This window comes from Calonectris borealis, chromosome 4 (assembly GCF_964195595.1).
Source record: "Calonectris borealis chromosome 4, bCalBor7.hap1.2, whole genome shotgun sequence".
Classification (NCBI taxonomy): Eukaryota; Metazoa; Chordata; class Aves; order Procellariiformes; family Procellariidae; genus Calonectris; species Calonectris borealis.
The window spans coordinates 19,280,106-19,301,673 of record NC_134315.1 but is presented as its reverse complement, the minus strand read 5'-3'; the positions used below and the strand labels follow the sequence as shown (position 1 = coordinate 19,301,673).

Below are 21,568 nucleotides of genomic sequence, written 5' to 3'. Positions count from 1 at the left end.
CTGATTAAACACCAAATACATGGGCTTTTTTCTGAATAAAACTAGGTTTTTAGTCCAAAAACACTAATTGTATTTCTTAGTGGGAGAAATTAATTTGTATTGCAACCCATGTGAATTGTATAATTATCATTTGGCTCAGTTTTCTGCAAATATGAAAGTCATAAGAAGGCCTACATTTCAATCACATGCATCAGAACAAACATTAGATATAGCAAATTTAAACCAACATTATGTATGCAGCTTTGTAAGTAGGGAGTGCATAAAATTAAAAGTTAATTTTCATAAACCTTAAAAGCATTAAAGACTGAAAAAATGCAAGCTTCAGAACCTATTGTCTCAAGTCTCTAACCCACACCCTTCTGTCCTAATCCATACGTTCCTGTTCATAATAGCATATTATCAAGGTCCACTTATCAAACAAAGCCTCTCATCTGATCCCTTAGAAAACCTCTGCCGCATACACAGACATCTTTCCAAGGCTGTTCAACAGCACAAATTTTTACTGAAATTAAGGGCTGTCTCAAGCATCACCACACTTCAGGGTACCAAGAACAGTGAAAAAGCTTTTCCTAGTGTTCAGTGTGAGCTCACAAACATCAGACTGTGGCCACTGAACTTTGTTAAATTGTCTGCCTCTGCTAAGAGTTCGGTTCCTTTATCTCTGTTAGTGCCCTTCAGAGGGGCTGCTATTAGCTCATCCCTTAATGTCGGCCTAGACTAAGCAAGCCCAGCTCTCTCAGTCTCTCCTCGTTGGCCATATCCTCTCATCCCTACTAGTCTTCGTGGCCTTCTGCTGCACACTCTTCAGTTTCTCCACATCCGTGGGAGGGCCCCAAGACTGTGCTCCTTACTGTCCCAAGTAGAGAGAGAATAAGTCCCTCAGACTGCTGGCCTGGGCTCAGTAGGTGGTTTATCTTATCTGCAGTAAGAATTCTTTGTTGGCTCATACTCGACATCCACTGTAACCCCATGTTCTTTTCGGCAGCGCTGCCATTCAGCCAGTCACTTCACAGCTGGTACTGGGGCAAGGGACGATTTCTTCCCAGATGCAAAATATTGCAATTCTTGTTGAGCTTCATGAGGTGTCTGTTGGCCCAGATTTCATTAATAATTTGGCCTAGATTATGTTATTAAATCAAGGTCATTTGTTAAATTCTCATGCTGTTTTGATGAAAGCCCTATTATACTCAAATGAAACATTAGGAACTGGACTAGGCTATGAAAAGCCACTGTGGGTTTAGGTTGTGGGATTGTTGGTAGAATTAGCTTTGAAGTATACGCATGCTATTTCAAAATTATGTACATGTTCTTCCATTAAGTTTTGTGTCTATGGAAAATTTAAATTTTCAGTCACAATAGAAGTACGTGCAAAAAGAGAAAATATTGTTAGTCAGAGATAATTAAGTCAATGGCCATGAACATATATCTAAAATGAAGCAGAACAAACACTGAAGCAGATAAAGCATGGGATGGAGAACTTGTCATGCAAAAGCCCATAATTAAAATATATTTTAAATTGCTAAAGCTCCTAATACAGCTTAATCCATCATACAAAATTGTTTATTATACAGACAAAAGTCTGAGCTTTGAGTTTGTTTCTCCTTCATTCTCTTTCCTACATTTCACTATTTCTCCTTTTTTGTCTCTTTTTGGGTTTGCCTCTTGTCTAAAAAGGGTGTTGATTAGGTAGTAAAGAAGAATCCACCTATTGCAGTATTCTTAGAAATACTGAAAAAAAGACAGCTTAGACAGCATGAAGCTTGTAAATAATTTACAGGTTTTGGAGTGGTTCATAAAACCATGTGCGGGAGGTGTAATTTCCCAGCAGTAAAATTGCAGGCAAGAGAGGTCGTCAAAAGGCAGAATGATATTTATTATTCTCTGTCTCTTCTTTCTGTTGGTTTATCTTATTTTCTCTTTAAAGGAGAGAGGACAGGACTCAGGAAAAACAGTTCAAGATGAACTTTTTGTCCTTTTTATTCTCCAGAAGGAAAATAAAATACATTGTTAATGCAATGTTAAAAGACTGTCAAAAGGAAATTTTCTGTAACAAAACAAATTATATACTTCTGGAGGAAAAAAGAATATAAGAAATGGTTTAAATAAGCCTCATATTTTTGTTTCAAATTATTTAATTATTTTCCTTTCTTTTATAAGAGTTTAATGAAGGGTTAGAAAGATTTTTTTTAATTACCGTTGGTACAATGGAAGAAGTCAGCAATAACTTGACATAAAGCCATGGGGCATACTTAACAATTACAATATTAAATCTCTTTCACGGAACTAGATAAATCTCCTGATAAATACAATAAAGCCAGATTTATGAGTCAAGAAAAGAGCAGTCTTGGAGGTAAATTATGTTGGCTACATATATATTTAGATTAAAATTATTTAAGAACAGAAGTGTTCATAGTCTTGTATAGTCTCAGAGGAAAGATCCAAGCTAAAGAAAGAAAAGTTTCAACTAAATTCTTCTGATAAGAGTAATTGGCCAGCATCACAGATTTTTAATGAATGTCCTTAAGATACCATTACTACAGATCTCCAAGGATGGAAAAGGTAGTTACTGGCAATGCTATGGTCAAGAGCAGAGGAAAATACATAGGGTCAACCTAGACAAACTCAAGAGGTCATTCCTGGCTCTATTAATAAGCAATTCTTGAAAGTAGGTTGCCTTTTCAAGCAATGTTTCTTTTGAACAGTATGGTGAAACTGGAGTTCATTAAGTGACAGAAGAAAGTACTACCTTTAAATGAGGTATGTAGATCATGTATTTCTCTAAAAACAGGCTGCTAACTTATTTTGAACTAACAAAGAATAAATCAGACAAATGCAGTCAGGAAATGGGAGTCTTATTCTTCACAGCTTCAGCCTAAGGACTGACACAGTTGGAGTTGTTGGCATTTCCTGTAAAAAGGGGAGAGCACTCTGCAAAATGAGCGTATTTTGAATGTCTTTCTCATCCAAGGAAAAAGTAGAAAAATTGCTTTACATGTTAATAAGCCATAGAGTTAGATGAACCTAAATGCACATCTTGTCATTCATTATTTATTAAGCTTCTCAGGAAAATAAAAAAAAAAGTAAACTCCGAGTTGTACAAATTCAATATACAGGTTTTCTTTTTAGTTCACTCAAAATGAGCCTAGCTTTTTGTCTGAAAAGAAATTACATGCAGAACAGAAAAACGTCACTGCTTCTTTTTCTAAATTCTAAAATACTGCATTGTCCTTTCACACTCCCACCTATCTCAGGGAGAAGGTTGCGTTATTCTTCCTTGAAGCAGGAATGATGTAGAGTATATACCAATGTATGCTTGGAAGAGGAACTTACAAAATACCTTTGTTACATTTTCTACATTGAATAACTATATTGTTCTATCAATGAGTATTTGAGCACTTCACTGATGTTTTCTTTATTGTACTTCAAATACAAGTAAAAATACTGCTCTTTTGCATGCATTTATACAACTCCCAAAGGCTTCACATAAAAAGACAAGCAGTGCAGTAAACCTGTCAGGGGACCACAGAGACACTAGACCATCTGACTACAGTCTTTTTGGGAAGCTGGTAAAGCAGAGAGAGATGTTTTAGAATGCCCTCACACCCAAATATATGACAGGCAGGGAGATGCCACCTCAATTAACCTCAATGCCACTCCTTACCTGACGAAGGGTGGAGATGGTAGATGCATTTTACTGTTTCCCCCATTCCGCAAAGGTTTTGGTTTGAAAGGCAGTGTGGCCCAGCAGTCAGTATATATCTGGTCTTACCAAGGCCTGTGCTCTAATTCTGCCTCCATCACCGACAGCCTCCGTGACCAGGAACAAATAATTTCATACTTCTGTCTCTGTGACAGCTTTTTGTCTGTCTGTTCTGATCAAACACAATTGTTTCTTACTATGTGTTTACACATGCTTAGTTATGGTGAAAAGCTGATTTTGGCTGAGAATAAGTGACATAAATCAAAATAATCCTAGATCTACAGATCTGACATGCGTTTTTCAGGCGGTGCATTCATCACTCAATTAGCAAGATTATACTATTTGTTTCTTAGCAGAATCTGTCAGAACTATGAATATCTCAGTGTTCCTTAATTGATCTAATAGAAATATCATTTCCTCTCACAAGAAAAGCTGTTATTACACTGGTAAAAGATGTTATACTGTTCTTTATCTTCATTTAAAGCTACTTCCTTTTCCCAGTTTAGGACTAGGAGCGCATAAGTTTGAGCCATCAGTCCAAATAGCATAGCAGTGGACAAAAATAAATATATGAACCTTAACACTTAATTTGTCTTTTCTTACTTACCTTTGTTTCTAGAAATACTTTCCTCTTAAAGAGTTTGCCAGGCTTTTTTCACTCTCTATGTTAAAGAACGAATTAAGGCAAAAAGGAATTAAGTGTGTTGCCCAAAGTCATCTGCTCAGTCTGGCAAATTCAGGACTAGAAGTCAGCTGGCTGGTCTTTGATTTTTATGCATGACTTAGTAAAAAATACAGTGTTCCTTCTGCTTTTCCTTCCTCTTTACACAAGTCATTTTTGTAAAGTCGCCGCTCTAATCCTCTTTTTTCTTCTTCACTTCCTTTCATTTTCTCTGCAATTGCTCTGCTCTGACACTTTCTGCTTATTCTTTCTTACATATTTCAGTGTATGAACAAGATGTAAAGAGGCAGAAGGATACGCAAGGTTTGAATAAGATCTTTTGTGACAGGCTCTTTTGAATTCAATTGAATATAACTCTTCAGGTAGAATACGACTGCATGTTGTATCAGTAATACCTAACTGTAAATGCACTACATTCCTGCTCGGTTTCTATGCCATGCAAGCGCTGTTTGCGGCTGCGGGAGCGACCAGCCATGGCCCACAGTGACACCGATGGCTCCATGCACTGCAGCAGAGCGGCTGCTGCTCTCATCTGCCACCCAAGTCTCAAGACTGAGGTTGAGATATATGGCACAGAAGAAATCTTGGTCTCATGGGAACTCTTTAGGAAGACCCTTCAAAGTGACACGCATTTAATGCATTAATATTTGGTTGAAAGTGCAAAATCAGACTCTTGCAGCATGTTAAACTCTCAGAGTCACATACATGTTCTGTACAGTCTCATGAACACGTGATTTGACTCAACCAGTTTGGACGCTATTCATTTCTTGTCTTTCACTTTTTTCAGGAATGCCCCAGCGGTGTTGTCAATGAAGAAACCTTCAAAGAGATTTACTCTCAGTTCTTTCCACAGGGAGGTGAGTACTTGGCAGATGTAATTAGTACTACAGTATACAGAGAGTTATGTTTGTTAGTTCCTGAGTCTGACAAAAAAGAGCCAGTTGTTCAAATGAACAGGTTTGTTATCTCAAGCTCTGTCTGAACTCATGGGGTACTTCCTTGATGGCTGGACGCATTTTAAAGTATATATTTCTGAATGAAATGCAATGATATCTACAAGAAGTCAGTCTTCTGTTATGAAGTTACAACCTGTGTTTGGGTACTTTTGAAGATTTCTCTGAGTAGGTTATTTCTTTTTAAACTTTCTACAGAGTCTTCTCAATTCTCTTTTATTCCACAAAGCCTTTCACAGTAGGAATGACAACTGTAGGAGGCACTACAGGTACGCTCTAATATCGATGGCAGAACCCCTTTGACTTCTATGGGGTTTCTCTGCTTAAATGAGGGCTTTTTTTGCTAACCTTAATTTCAATTAATTAATTTCCAGGGCTTTCATTAATTTCTTTATCTTCATTATCTTTTAGTGCAGTGAAGGTAACACAAAAATGTATAACAGATTTTTGCCTTGAACCTTGGATTTTCTTTTAATTTGAATTGTTTTCCTCTCTTTTCTTCCTCTTGTTTTTACTATTCTATCCTCCTTCTCCATATTCTCCTACAGCTCTTCAATCCTGCCTCTTCATCTTCTCCCACAGCTCTTGAGATTTGCATGTTTCCCTGGGACTGCTCATAGCTCTTTCTTTTCACTTGTATTTTAAAAAAAATACACTTAATTGGTAGGAACAAAATGCCTCCCAATTAGTTTTATTTTGAATAAAGACCAGAAGGTAAAGAGCAGCATTCAGTGTGGATTACCATCACTGAAATCCTTAAAAGTACGCAGACTCAATAGGGAAGAACAAAAAGCTAGAAGAGTTGACCTGCCTACTGATTATGTCGGTATCCAAGCTTTTAAATCAGGCTAACAACTGCAGTTTCAAATATTATATTTTTTAGTTACCCTGGCTAGTGAAAATAATTCTCTGCATGAGATTTATTACACCTTTATTACACTTAAAATAATAATAAATAAAAAAATGATATTTCCTATTGTTACACTCAAAATTGTTTATGGGCAAAGAGAAAGCACACCTTTTATACAAGTAAAGCTAAAATGTACTGTTAGAATAAATGTAATCTTAAAAGCTTAATCTTTATTAGTCCAGACCTAATTGTTACAGAAAGGAAAGAATATTAATGTAGTTAAAATTGATATATACTCAATTCTTAGTTTCCACCCCTTTTCCTGGTGTTAACGCTTATCCTTCTGCTGCTCCTCTGGGCCTTTAGGGCAGTGGCATCATTTGGGGGAGGAGGTGGGGACTGCAGTGGACCGTCAGCATCTGGAGTCCTTCCCCGGGAGGAAGGATGTTCATGTTGGTGCTTTCTTCTTCCTCGCTCTAGGATTCACCTGGGGTCACTTCTACATGTTTGCTAACACATTTTTACACCTTTCTTTTTCTCCATTGGTTTGCAGCTCCACATTACATTCAAATTTATTATAGGTGGTACCTTTTACATGTGTTAGATACTATTTCTTTGTTCTCTTTGCTACACCTAAAACCATTTTTGTTCAGCTCCACACCTGCATTTCTTTAACTGACCACGGGTGAGTTGTTCATAGGTGAGGGGTCTCCAGTGCCAGCCTCTGCCCCATCCCCTCTCAGCCCACACCTGCTCTTCTCTGCGCTGCATCCCGTCTCTTTGCTGCTCAAGGCCTCTGTTAGCGTACAAAGCAAAAAGTTCTTCTCTCCGCTGCATCGTTATGTTAGAGTCATAAAGATCTATTTCTACATAGAGTAACTGCTTGTTTCTGCTACCCGTATAAAGCTATAGCTGCACCACAAGAGTAAAACCAATCAGCCTTAGAAACCTGATCAATTCCTGTGACAGAGACTGCTGTCGCAGCTAAACCACGGGAAACAAAGCTGCAAGCTGACCAGCCTCCGCCCTGGGGCAAGCTCCCTGTAAAACTTGTGGCTTCTTAGCAGCAATGGCAATACTGCATTACAGGAGCATACGTTTACACTATTCACTGCAATTTCAACAATGCCATTACTCTATCTGCAACAAGGGAGATATATTTTTCTGAAGAGAAAAAAAAAAGTATTTTTTTCTTCCTTCTTTTAACTTTAGTGAAATACAGTAAAAAGTTAGATTTTTAACAGGGTAGAAAAGTATCGAATCCAGATAATTCACTTATCAGTAACAGTTGTTGTTGTGTACTAGTAACAGCATTTTTAACTTTCTCAATAAAGGCATTTCAGAGATCTCAGTGAAGAGCACCGAGAAGTGACCATCAGAAGCTGTCCCCTTCCTCTCCCCATCCTCCATGGCCTCCACGCAACGGCGTGCAGCCTTAGCAGTACATAAAAACAGCACAAACAAATGTGAAAGCCTTATGTAGTTTTCCTCAAAATTTCAGGAAAAATATTCAGTGGAAACAGCAGAAGAGCTGAATCTCCTTGAAAGAGTAACAGCTCACATCAGTAATCCTTTAATTTCTGTGGGCCCACTGAGACTTGAACAGTTTTGTGTAGGTTTTGTGCTGTTTTGTAGGTGCCTGTGTTGACTTTTCCCATTTTCTGAGAGGTATGGGAGCCAAAGTCTATTCTTTGTTCCTCACATTAGCCAAGGTATCTTCAAAGCCCAATTAATTGTCTGTGTTTGCATATCCCTTCATGATAACCACAGGGTGAGATCATCATATTTAAGTGTCTAGTTAAGCAGCTAGACGGGAGACTTAAATCTTTCAATGTATTGCCAAAATAATGTGTGCAGCTGAGGCCTTTAAATTTCAGTTGCGCTTAAAATATTGTTTTTATATATGTCTGAGTATTAAAGGGGAAAAAAAAATATTGAAAGTTGTCCCCAAATTAAAACATGTCATACATGTAGATCTGTGCCCCAATGGTCTATGTAATGCAAAACCAGATAAAGCATGATGTATCATGATAACAATTCATATCTGAGCAAACAGAATGATGTTGTGTAAGATTTTAAGCTTCAGGGTGACCAAGCAATCACCAAAAAGTCATTTTCCAATGTCATCCAGCAAGTCACTTCACCAAGTGGCTTTCAAGCCCATCCAGGATAAGGGACAGGAGGAGTAGAAAGAGGATAACGGGAGCCATAGTAAGAGTAACAGAGGAGATGACACAGAACTGCAGTAAAATTGATGTATTTTAAAAGGCTTTGTAAAAAGCTTTCATGCCAGAAAGGCACTCCAGTAACTTCTTTGTAGAAATACAGGTGAATGAATAGGCCCCCTGCATTCATGCAATGGATTGCCTGAAATATAACTTGGGATTTGTTCTTCAGCCGGAGAGGTTGTAGATGAGAATCCAGACACTGAATAATTATTACACTCCTCCTCAGTTATGAACAGAACAGATTATATTCATGGTTTGATAAGGCATACTCTTGGATGTATAATGACTACCATTTTTTGTCTCTGATGTTTAAAATGCTTTAATGGTGTATTTCAAAGGTATTCTGATTTAATATCTGTTCCTGTCTCAACCTGTCAAAACATCAATTTAGCCTACTAGTTATGATACCAGATCCCTGAAAAGAAAACTTATTTTATTTAAAAAGTTAAGCTTTTGTCTAACATAATTAATGTTCAAGATTTAGGGGGGCGGGGGCAGGGGGGAATCACATTAAGTAGGTCTAATTAAAAGACTCGTGTACCTCATCCTGCAGTGTTTTTGAAGGCAAAATTTCGGACCAGAATTACCTGAACAAACAACCCTGGAAACGACCCCTGATTTTTTTTTTTTTTTCAGAATGGGTTACTAGAAAGAAAAGATTTTTCAGCTAGAGATTTTTTTTCCTATACCATCATACAAAAAGAGTAGTATATTGTGTCATGTATGGGCAACAAACAATAAAAAACCTCTGTGTTAACCTTTATGTTTTCTGTAAATCTACAGAAAATAATTAGGAATATGTCTGTAAGAAATGAATGCCAAGAGAAGGGGAAGCTATTTAAAATTCAGTTTACAGTAATTATACCTCTATAATATGTTTTTTCCCTGAAGATGGTTTGCATAGCATAGTCTGTTGCACAACAGAAGTCTCAGTAGATTATAGAAAATATGACTATTAAAATCCTAAATATAAAGTGAAGGCAACAAATTTACAGTATTCAGTTAAAGTAGGAATTTTTCTTCTAGGCCATGCTTAAGCAATTACACTGATGACTGGATACATGGATGAATGAATGAATGTCTCAATAGTGTTTTTTTTTTTTTTTTAATTCTCTGAAAATGCATTAACAGACATAAGAATTAAAGGTTGCAGAGTTTTTTCTTGTTACAATTATTTCACATAATATGAAATTAACATACTGAAGTAAGACCAGAGACTTTACTTACTAATATCAGGTCTGAATCTGTGAAGTACAAATTTTTGAGTTTTGGTATATTTGGTTCCTCAGGGTCAAGGTGGCATTTCAGGTGAGTGACCCAAGACTTTCACTCAGTTTAATTCAAAACAATATTTTGGGCTGTGACAAATAAACGTTTTCAGGATTAATAGAAACGGCAAAGTGGTCTAGTGCCAAGAAATCAGAAAAAAGCATCACAGCACTGATGAGGTTTTCCCATGATAGGAGGGGTTTGCCCTGCAAGGGGGACACAGATTTCATATCACTTCTCACTTTACTAAAAGTTTGTGAAGTTAACGTTAATTAACCTAAAATTAATGTAAATACAGGAAGTAGAAAGAGCAAAGCAATGAGTATTAAAAGTAAACAATACCTCAGCCTACATTAATTTGCATGGTTTTGAGGTAGGGAAAAGACACCGAGGAAAGCTGACTTCCCACAACCCCAGCAGCTTGTACCTCACAGCAACAGAGCAGTCTCTGGAGAAGTTTTCTCTTTGCAAGATATTACTCCTAGAGCAGGTTGTGCCTCTCAGAAGGTATTCAGTGGAAATAAAAAGATGGATCTTTACAAAAACTTAGAGGCTTGACAGATTTATATTCATGCTGTCTTCTGTTTCTAAAATGAATCGATATGCACTAGTCAGTAGGTTTGAAAAGTATACAAATAATTAGTGAAGGGATCCCTTGTTTAAGGTCATCTTTCAGAGTCTTATTGACCACTTCAGTTAGTCACAGCCAGTTTTTCCAACGTTTTTAAGCACCTAGCTCTCATATGATGTTCATGGGAACTAAGCAGCAAACCAGCTTTAAGAATCTGCTTCTCTGGACAGGATTTTCTCTCACCTGTGGGTGAGCATAGGACCCGAGCGCACCAGCACCTTTCTGACAAGATCATCTTCAACCTGGGTAACAGACCTGCCTTCAGAGTAAAAACGATACGCCAGATGCACAGATGATAGTGTCTGCTTCCCTCATTTAAGTGAAGAAATGAACGCATTTTTCTTCTTGAACATATGAGATAGATCCCCTGTCACGGTCATTTAACTGATAAAGTTGCGTTCCCATTAACACAGGTTGTTTCAGCATACAATAACATGACTTCTTTGCTATTCATTCATGTATTAGTGGTTAGTAGAAATGGGAATGAAAACAAATAAAGACATTCTAGACTAGAATTTTAGATTTTCTGTTCATAACAGTGTAGCTACCCACATACTTGCATTTAAAATTTATCCCTTCTCCCCTGCCAAAAAAGAAGTTTAAACTGAATTGAAAATTTAGTCTTGCTATCAAATTTTGGTATCAAAATATATCTTGGTATCAAATTTTTTCATGGAATGAAATTAAATTCAGTAAGATGTGCTTACTATGAATTATTTTTATTGTTTTAAATTGTAGATTCCACAACTTACGCACATTTTCTGTTTAATGCATTTGACACCGATCACAATGGATCTGTAAGTTTTGAGGTAAGTGATACTGTTACTTCTTTCTCTGCAATTGAATATTTTGCCATTCCTTGTAATTAAGTCCAGTTTGGAGACTTTTGTTATATGGCTCACATTATGAAAAACTTAGCTTATATGACTCAAGTTCCAGGTTTTTCCAACGTATTAGCAAAAGTCATTATTATTATTTTACAATTGTATATCTCAAAATGGTAACTCAGACTGTGCTGCTATGTAATATTTTTATAAATCTGATCATTTAAAGGGTAGCCCAATTTATACATAAAATAATCCTGATCTTCCTCCCTGCCTCTGCAAGGTGAGAAGGACTCTGAGCTACAACTAATGTTATGGGGATGACTCAGCCAAAATAGGATTGCTCGCACACTCTATTAGTTTTCAGGAGAAGGCTCTACAAAAAAAAGCTTTAAAGCAAATGTATTTATAAGCACAAGAGTTTGAAATTCATCCTTCCTCCATTTAACTGCCCAATCTGTTTTCAAAATTCTGCCTTTCCCTGCTAAGGCCAATGTCATCGCCTGCAAAGGCTGATATCATCAACGCAATAACATAGTAAAAAGGGCAACTCACTGCAATAGTTTAGGTGAAAACAGGGTGTACAAAAAACTGTGAAGGAGCCATTATTTTAAGCTATAGATTTAAAAAAAAAAACTCAGTTCATCTGCAAAAGGATATGTTTGCTTTGTCATGTTTTGCCTTGTTTTGCTTTGTTTATAATGGATGAATGTTATCCTTAAAACTTGAGATTGGATTGTGATAAATACACCCACTTTAAATTTGTTTAAATGTCCTATACACGTTTTTATGATTTACTTGAGTGAATGATGTTGTGAGATCTGACAGAAATTTTTTGAAAGCATTTTCATTGCTTTATTATTGATGTAATATGGAAGGAGAAGCCTTGCCACGCAGGTGCACTGTGATCAGAAATATATACCTCAATTGGGACTAAAACCAGATCATTTTCTGGGGGATTATTTCCATTTCTTTTAAAAAACATGAACCCCATCTACCTTTGTCTGGATAGCTGAAATCAATAGGCTCCATGTGAAACTAGAAGCAGGAATGGAGATTTTATTCACATCTTCTGTACGTAGGCTAATTCTACAAGGAATCCTTCTGGTCAAATCAGCAACAGCAGAGGCAATGAGAGAAAACACTTTTAGCATCAGTATTTGAGAAGTATTTCTGCTGTAATCATTAAGAATAGTGAGAACAAAATAAGTTTTTTTAACTTTCCTGGACAATTTGTTGACATTTGTATCTCAGACAGAAAGTCTTAAGAAGTGCAGTAGATAAGAAGTCCTTTTTAAGGGATTTGAATATCTCAAAGTGCAGACCTGTGTACAAAAAAAGGCTTTGGAATAAAATAAATCAGGAAAATAAAAGAAGCAGTGGTTTTTCCATTGCCAAAACAGACATTTCCAGCTTACTTTTGTTCAATATCAACTCAGACAGAGCGATCCCCACTTTGATATTATTTGCACTAATTATGAATCCAGCATAATTCCACTGCTGTCGAAAAACTTACTTCTGTGTCCTTGCACCATGTAGCAGCATTATACTTACAAACTGTATGACAGTCATTCTAAAAGCATCCTCCTTATGTTAAAAATGCTTAGGTTTTTTCTAATCAAAGTTGCTGTGAAATGTGAAAGTAGATATTGTGAAATGTGGAAAATACAATCATGTCATTTTTTTCCTGCTCCTTTTTATCCTACATGCAACTATGCCATATTCTTTCTATACCAACCCATACTCCAGCTTTCTAATTTCCATTAGCAAAAAAACAGCACAAAAGATGGAGAAAAAGGGGGTGATTTAAAAATTTGGAAAATAAATAATCATTCATCCCAGTTTACTTTCTACATCAAAGCGTAGGAGTAAATACAATTTAATATAATGATCTATGATGAAAACCACTTTTTGGCTCTCTTCACGAAGCTGGTGAAGGGTCTGGAGAACAAGTCGTATAAGGAGCGGCTGAGGGAACTGGGGTTGTTTAGTCTGGAGAAGAGGAGGCTGAGGGGAGACCTCATCGTGCTCTACAACTACCTGAAAGCAGGTTGTAGCGAGGTGGGTGTTGGTCTCTTTTCCCAAGTAACTAGTGATAGGATGAGAGGAAATGGCCTCAAGTTGCGCCAAGGGAGGTTTAGATTGGACATTAGGAAAAATTTCTTTACTGAAAGAGTGGTCAAGTCTTGGAACAGGCTGTGCAGGGAAGTGGTTGAGTCACCATCCCTGGAAGTATTTAAAAGACATGTAGATGAGGCGCTTAGGGACATGGTGTAGTGGTCATGGTAGTGTTGAGTCGATGGTTGGACTCGATCTTAGAGGTCTTTTCCAACCGTAATGATTATATGATTCTATGATTCTATGTAAAAAGGATATGAAAATCTGAAATGGTACTGAAAGAATGTAGGTAAGAATGATATTTTTTGAGTGTTGCACTCTCCTTTTTGTAATGAAGCAGAGGTAGCTGGAGTTGTGGGGAAGAAGAAAGAGAGAATTTGTTCTCACTTTTTGCTCTTTTTTCCTCAAATTTTCAACCATCAACAATGAAGTGTTAGACTTTGGCACAACTTAATCACACATCTTCATTGGATGAGATTGCTTGATCAGATTGCTATGTCCTTAGGGTTTTGTCATACCTAGTTCTGTATACTCTCTGATAAGAGTCAGGCTCTCCAACTGAAGCATATTACGCAGCATAAAAACAAACTCATGGAAACAAACTAGCTGCTTCAACCTATCTCTCCTTATCCCGTGATTGTATCAGTTTTGAGACTAACTTATTTCATTAGTTATGCCAACTAGTTTTGCTTTAACATGAGGGGCAAACAGAGTTTCAGAAAACCTAGTGACCCAGCTATTGAAGGGCTCTTTTGGCATATTAGTGAACCAAAGTTCTTTTTTCCATCAGACAGAGACAGATGTGAAAGCAAGGTTTCCACTTGCTTCGTGAATACTGTAACTGAACCAAAATGAAGATCTGGACCTCAAGGCTATTTACACAGTCAGGAAAATTGAGGCTAATTAATTTCAGACATATAGTCAAAGGTAAAGCACATTGCACCCACATGCAAATATCCAAATTAGTATCCTTAGTTCGTTGTAGATGAATAACAAGGCTATTCTAAATGTGATCTTGATGAGAGGAAAGTCACTCAGTAATCCCACCAATTCTCAGTGCCTTAAAGTACAAAGCTGTGCCCAAATGCAATGGAGATGTTTAAAGCTTTTTGTCATTTTTAATCAAAAATAAATTAGTATTTGTTTCTCCAAAAAATGATTAACAATTCTTAGCAAAGTTGTTGGTCATTTTCTGACTGCTTTGTTCCTCAGTTGTTACCTGAGAATTTTGCACTAAATAATTAATTAACAAGCATGTTAGCCGAGTTCCATAGGAGAATCTGGAATTAACCTACCTTGTTATGTCTTATTTTATGTCTTAAGATCAAACACAACTTTGGTATTTCACTAATGATAACAGTGATAAACAGTCATTGTCTCCAAGGCAGTAATATGAGGATAGCAGTTTAATGAATGTATCCAAGTGTGATTCTCTGTGTTCAATACAAAAAGCCTTGTTCATGTCATGTAGGAAATGAGCTAATTTTTCTCAGACAGTGGTGATCTCATAAGCGTTTTAATACCAGCTGGTGTAAAGCAACTACAAAGAAATATGTTTCCTCTTAACAGCAGCACCTCCTCGGTGACCTTTGTTTTACGTGCACCAGGGCTCCACCACTTCTGTGACCAACATTCATCACTTGATTCCTTTCCAAAATCCTAAGGGCTAAATCAAAAAATGGATTTAGGTGCCTGCCTAGCTACTTCTTCTGGCCTTGAACAAGACATAAAGGAACACACGATCAGGTGGAATAATTTTAAGCTTCCTATGGATTTGAGACAGCACATATTAAGCTTGTTAATTAATTTATTAATGAACTACTTCTCCCCAAAGATTTACTGAGGGATAAAGCAATCAGAAAGTCGTCAACAACCCTGCTAAGAGATAATTAATCACTGCTGGAAAAAAAAAAAAAAACCAAATATGAGTTAACCCCAGATCACAACCAGAGGCTTTATACAGCTCTAGGGCAGAACTGAAATGTGGGCAGGCTGTGATACTGAGCGAACAGGATCTCCAATAGAGGTGCAATGATGCTCCATTTTGCAACCCTTCAGTGAGACATTCCCCTTTCTTGCAGAATCAAAGTTAGGCACAGGAGAGTTTGGCATTTAATTGAGGTCTTCACAGGTATTAGTATGCTCAGCAGGAAGCTAGAAAGTTGGAAATAAGAAGCTGAGGAAAGGAGTAAAGGCAAGTACCAAAGCACAAACTTCTGTGCTTCCAACTCTGCTGTCACAGACTGAAGAGAGACCTGACCTAGAGTTGTGTCTCAGTCCAGAGCTTTAGGCTCCTCTGTGACCCTAGATCAGTGCACCCCTCCTTAGGTGCACAGCTGAGCAGCACTGTCCCTCTCAGAAGACAGTGTTGGCATCCCTAGGGGATGCAAATGTCCAAGCAGTACTGTGAATCTTAATTCAAAAATAAATAGGCTCTAAAAGTAGAATCCCCCTCTCTCCAGAAAGCACATGTTTAAACCAGGAAGGAAAACACATCTCTGTACACTAATACTGTAATGGCGACTTGGGTTCATGCTCTGTGCTAAATGGTGTGCCTGATTCAAGTGTCACTCAGTTGTTGGTAACAAGCATATAGACAGATGCTCTCGGAGCTTACCTGCTACCCTAAGTACTGGTGCCCTACTATGGCATTCTGCACTGGATTACTAGCTTAACAGCTAGCATAGCTATAACGCTCCTGACCTACACATCGCCTTTCACCATGCAGGGCCTTTTTCTCTTTGAGGATCTAGCCCAAAATACCCTGTGGATTTAGCCTATGTCCATTGAATCAGATTTTTCATTTCTATATGATTTTGTTGCTATATTCTTAAATTGCGTGAAACTAAGTGTGTAGAAAATATATCCCATCTTAACTGGTCCTTATTCAAGTCATTACAACTTCCTCCTATAATAAGTCCTTTCTATTGTTCCTGAGGTAGATTCCTGCACAACAGGACAACACTCAGACAAAGGCAATGCACCCAAACTGACCTATGTATGATTTCCAAACACGTTCATGATATACGGAAGGAGATGGCCTACTTTTGCAAAGTGTAGAGCACACATCTAGAAGGTTTTGAGTTGTCTCAGCTTTTACAAGGACATTCAGTCCTATGCAAAACAGCATAAAGTCAAGTTTTTTTGATGCATGATTTTTAACACTGATGATAGAAGGGCAGTCTTGCAAATGGGGATATAAATGATGCCAGGAAGCCAGCTAACATACGGGTAGTGCATCAAAGAAAGGAAGAAAGAGAAATAATCAGGAAAAGAAAAATAGATATGATTTAGATAGAATAAATGCAAAAATGTTGCTGGTGCCACATCAAAAATAAATTCAGAGTTCTGAAATATAATACTCTTAAGAAAATAAAGTTATTGGAGACCTTTGCAAAGGACTTCAGGAAAAGCTGTATCAAGAATGTAAAACAGTGCAGAATAGATGTAAAGAAATGGTACTGAATTAAAAAGGTTAATTGCTAATGCTGTAATGTGATCAAATCTGTTCTGAATTTCTTGAACATTTTAATCCTTAATAGTACACTGTTAAAGAGCTGTTTGGAGATTTAACCCTGTGACCCTCAATTAGTCATGGAGATGTAGACAAGACAAGTTGAGCAAAACTCTCAAGATTCATGTATCCATTTACCCCAAAGGGCACATATACCAATAACACAGAAATTTATGACAGACTAAGAAAACCCAGAGCATACCACTTGAATTATTAAAAAGACTGAAGCTGTCAAAATAGCTGTCTGTGCCATCTGAGGCCATGATATCTGTATGCTTCACTGTATTGGGTATACATTCCTGGCTGTGCGGTACCTCAAACCTTTGTAATTTATGTCTAACATCAGTGCAGTCTTTTCCATTTTTCCTGTTTTAAGGAAATGCATAAACTTTGCAGGTGCTGATAAGAAATTTTTCAGCTTTTATAATTTCTGCTTTAATGTTACTCTAAGACTTCCTGTATGTCTTTGCCAATGACGTAGAAATGCACATTTAAATATAAGCTCTGCCACATTCTGCTCAACCTATAATGGTGATGATTTCACAGATACATGGGTTTACAAGCTTTTCAAATACAAAAAGGTGGAGGAGACAGTTAGAAAAAAACCCCATTGTTTAAAAAAAAAGTTAACATGCTAAGAAATACAGAAGACAGGTGATGACACATCCCAGTTGATATTTTCTCCAGTCTGGAAGATGCTCACTAAATGTAAATGAGGTTTGTGCTGTCAAAAGAATATTAATTATGAAACAAAAATCTATAACCAAATACTATATATAAATAATCTCAAAAGTCTTCTGATTTATTTCTGTGGAAATAGAGCACTGGCAGGTCACAAAACCATTAAGGTCGCACATGCACACATAATAAATATTATTCCCTATCATATTTCCAATAAAAGGTTTAAGTATTATAGCATACATGAAGTTTCAAATGTTGATTGCAGCAGATTGATCTAAGAGGTCTGGGAACCACATATTCCACTTCCAACATGGTATAGATTTAACAAGAATTTAATGTTCCTTAGTAGATAGTCCTCCCAAAATTGGTCTTCTGTGCTTAGATTAATCTAACTCCCACTTAAGATTTTTTTTAGACCATTAAACCACAGGGAATGCTTTTCCCTGGTATTAAGTTCAACAGCAACTGCTTATGTGAGGCATTTCAGAGGATAAATCCACTAACAGAAAATTATGGCTTACGTTATAGAATATTACTCAATTTACTTACTAATTATGTGTGGCATACAGTGCCTAAATTATTAATTATTTAAGTAACCAGCAAACCTTAACACTTACTATGAAGCAAAAGAAAGAAACAACATATCTTTCCAGACTTCCGTGCTTTTGACAAATGCATTATTCTGGATTTCTGTTTGTGAAAAACTGCTCAATTCCAAACTGACCAGGACCTTTTGTCTATTTAGGATTTTGTTATGGGTCTCTCAATTCTACTCCGAGGGACAGTACAGGAGAAACTGAACTGGGCTTTCAATTTGTATGATATAAATAAGGATGGATATATAACTAAAGAGGTAAGGTCTACTTTTTATACTAATCACTGAAACTAAAGGTTGCATATGTAAGTCCTGTTTTCAAAGAAGAATGGTTTCATTCTCAAATTAGATATGTTAACAACATAAATAAACATATAACATATTATGAAACGAGACATGCTAAAAAATAAAGTAATTTTCTCATTTTAAAGATATATATAAAAGTTGAAAAGGGAAAATCATCACAGAAATTGTAAAAGGTCAGAATTCTCCACGTACAGAAACGTTTGGCTTCAACTTACGCCTGTGTATTGACACATACAGTCACTAGAATAAAGTAGTTCAGTAGGATATTTGGACAAAAAAGAATTAATTATGTGGGCCACAATTGTTACCCATTTTATAAATCTACTTCTAAAAATTTTTACTTGAAACAGAATTTATATAAAAAGATTCCCACATTTTCATTTTGCAAGGATTTAAACACATACTTCAATTACAGTGGGACAAAATGAGTGCCTTCATAAAAATATATGGTTTTTCAAAATTGGGTCTTTATGTAAATATATATATATGACACTTATAATTTTACACTTGTAGAAAAACGCTTTGTGATTATTATAAAAAGGAGATCTATAGAATAATTTCTCACCATACTGGCAGATGACTTTTTAAATAATTATTCTTATCGTTTTCACAAGCCACTCTATTAGCAAAATTCAAAGCTTTTGATATAAAAGGAGGAGTCTTTGCATATGTGCAGGTGTGTGCATGGGTGTTCCTATTTTCTCTAATGAAAACTCAGTTGTAAGAAGCTGATGTACTTTGACCATTCACTTGCTCTTACAGGACTTCTTTTCCTGTTTAGTTTTATTCACAAGAACTCAGGACATTCTTCCCACAATCCATGAACTTGCACATATTCTAAATCATTTAAAATCGAAATCATACATCTGCATCTATTTAACAAGTTTATCTATGAAAGATGAACTAACATGCTAGAATTTCTAGGAACATAGTAGTTCCTTCTTGAAGCTGTTCAGTCATAAAATAACAGGCACAATCTCAAAATTTTGTTCTAAAATGTAAATCCTAAAAATCATTTATGTGTTCTGAGTCAAAGCAGTGTCTACAACATACCTTGCGTTACACACACATATTTTTTCTCTTCAGGAAATGCTTGATATCATGAAAGCAATATATGATATGATGGGGAAATGCACCTATCCTGTTCTCAAGGAGGATGCGCCTAGACAACATGTGGAAACATTCTTCCAGGTGGGTCAGGTAACATAGGGAGCCAAAAAGACTGCTGTTAGCAGGTATGGAAAGATTTTAATTGTTCTAACAGTTTTGCATATCCTACCAGTTTTGTAATCCTTTTTTTTTCTCTGTGGTTCCATCCTAAGTTTCTCAGATCTACTCATTACACCTTGCTTTGTCAACAAGAAGCTCCTTAAGCTTATTCTAGTGTATCACTCACTACATCTTCACAGCATTTTGGCCTAGGCTGACACACAACTGAAATGAACAATAAAAAAGACTTGTTTTACACAGGATTTCAGGAGGATAAACATACATTCTTATTCTTTCTGAACAGAAAATGGACAAAAACAAAGATGGAGTAGTTACCATAGACGAATTCATCGAGAGCTGCCAGAAAGTAAGTACCCAGAGATAAGTATTGAACTTGTATCTGTTGGCTCATGCTACCCTCGTGCTATACAGATTTCTGGAGTGACAGTGATGGTAATCCTAATGCCAGGGACAGTATTTTTCCAAGGCAGAGTATGTATGTACAACATTACACGGAAAATGTAAATAAATTTGTGACCTGAATCTGTAGTAGAGATGTTATATACAAGCTGTCATTGCTTATTAGACAATTGTGTCTGCATCCCCTCTCTAACAGCATTTTGCTTGTACTTGACAGCAAGAAGTTTCTTCACATTCAGCTAAATATTTATTTCTATCTTCTGCCCATGCTGGGGAACACATTCCTGTTACAATTGGCATATTGTCACAGCAATAATAACAATATTGCTTGAAAATTTATCATCTATAGGAGTGTTTCTCAAACAGCGAGTCATGACCTGCTGGAGGCCTTAAAAAGGGAGAGTGCAAGGAGCTTGCGAAGTGTTGGATGGCAGGAGTTAACAGTAGGCAAGTTTCTCAAGGCAAGGGAGTGAGAACTGATTGTGATTATCAATTGCAAGTGTTTACACTACCCAGGTGGCTGTTAATTTCCTTCAATGGCTCAAAGCAGCTCATTGCCTCTTGAGCCAGGAATGAGAATAAACTTCTGCAGCAGGAATTACAGCCTGTTTTCACTCCTCTGCCCTTCAGAAACAAGCTTGCTTTCAGACCAGGAGATGATTCGAGGAAAGATAAGTTGTATTTTCAGAAATTTAAGGAACTGCTGTTAATTTGTCAGTTAAAAATTGCAAGGAAAAGAAACATGATATAGTACAAAATAATGATGACAAGTTTTTGCCATGATAAGAGGTTGTTATGTACTGTAAAGTGTCACATTGGATTTAGTGTTAAGATAGGCTTGATTACATTATGCAAAATGATATGGCAAATAAAAACAACACTATTTGTTACAGTGAGAAATATACGGAATCATAGTAGCGTTCTGCTGATACCTCAGCCTTATCCAGGCTGACTCTGATTAATACGAAGCTGACACAGACCAGCAATATAGCCTGTGTGTATTGCTTCTTATCTCCTATACCAAGAAGAGAGTAGTAGACAAGAGACAGGAGAGAACAAGACTAGCAAGATAAATGCAGTTAGTGAGTGACAGATTTATCACCATTTGCAATAGGGAAAGTTGAACAGGAAATAGCAAAGATGCTCTAGAATTGGTAAATTTTTATAAGCATTTGTAGTTATTCTTTGGGATTGCTCTCATGAGCAGCTATCTAGTAAGTGATTCTCTGATTTTAATCCACTGATTTGGGGTGATGAAAGAAAGATGACAGCTCTTCAAACTATGGCTGTTCTGTATATGCTTAGCAATGGGTATGGAATAGTGTCTTATCTGTCGGCAGTGCTCTGTTGCATTGACCATCATTCTAGCTTGTTAGCCTTGTTCAATACGAACGAAAGGCATTTGCTCTGCTAAAGCTGAGTGATCATCAGAAACAGAGATGAGATTTATTTCCCGGCTGAGGTCTGCAGAGTTCTAGAAATTAAATGTAAGGTTAATCTGGATATGACAGCCATTATGGTGATGGGCTGAGTGGTTCATTTACAAAGAAAATTAGTACCTTCAGTAAGGAATTGCCTGCTCTCCTTT

At 36.8% G+C, this 21,568-nt stretch overlaps 1 protein-coding gene across 7 annotated transcripts in view; it reads left to right on the top strand.

The window, feature by feature from the left end:
- The window catches only part of KCNIP4 (potassium voltage-gated channel interacting protein 4), a 472,927-nt gene that overhangs the window by 445,026 nt on the left and 6,333 nt on the right, over window positions 1-21,568 (top strand). For all 7 annotated transcript variants that reach the window (XM_075148842.1, XM_075148844.1, XM_075148840.1 and 4 more), the window contains 5 exons: window positions 5,170-5,239; window positions 11,052-11,122; window positions 18,196-18,303; window positions 19,438-19,542; window positions 19,865-19,927. In XM_075148842.1, coding sequence (XP_075004943.1) covers window positions 5,170-5,239; window positions 11,052-11,122; window positions 18,196-18,303; window positions 19,438-19,542; window positions 19,865-19,927 — 417 coding nt within the window. The remainder of the gene's footprint in view (window positions 1-5,169; window positions 5,240-11,051; window positions 11,123-18,195; window positions 18,304-19,437; window positions 19,543-19,864; window positions 19,928-21,568) is intronic.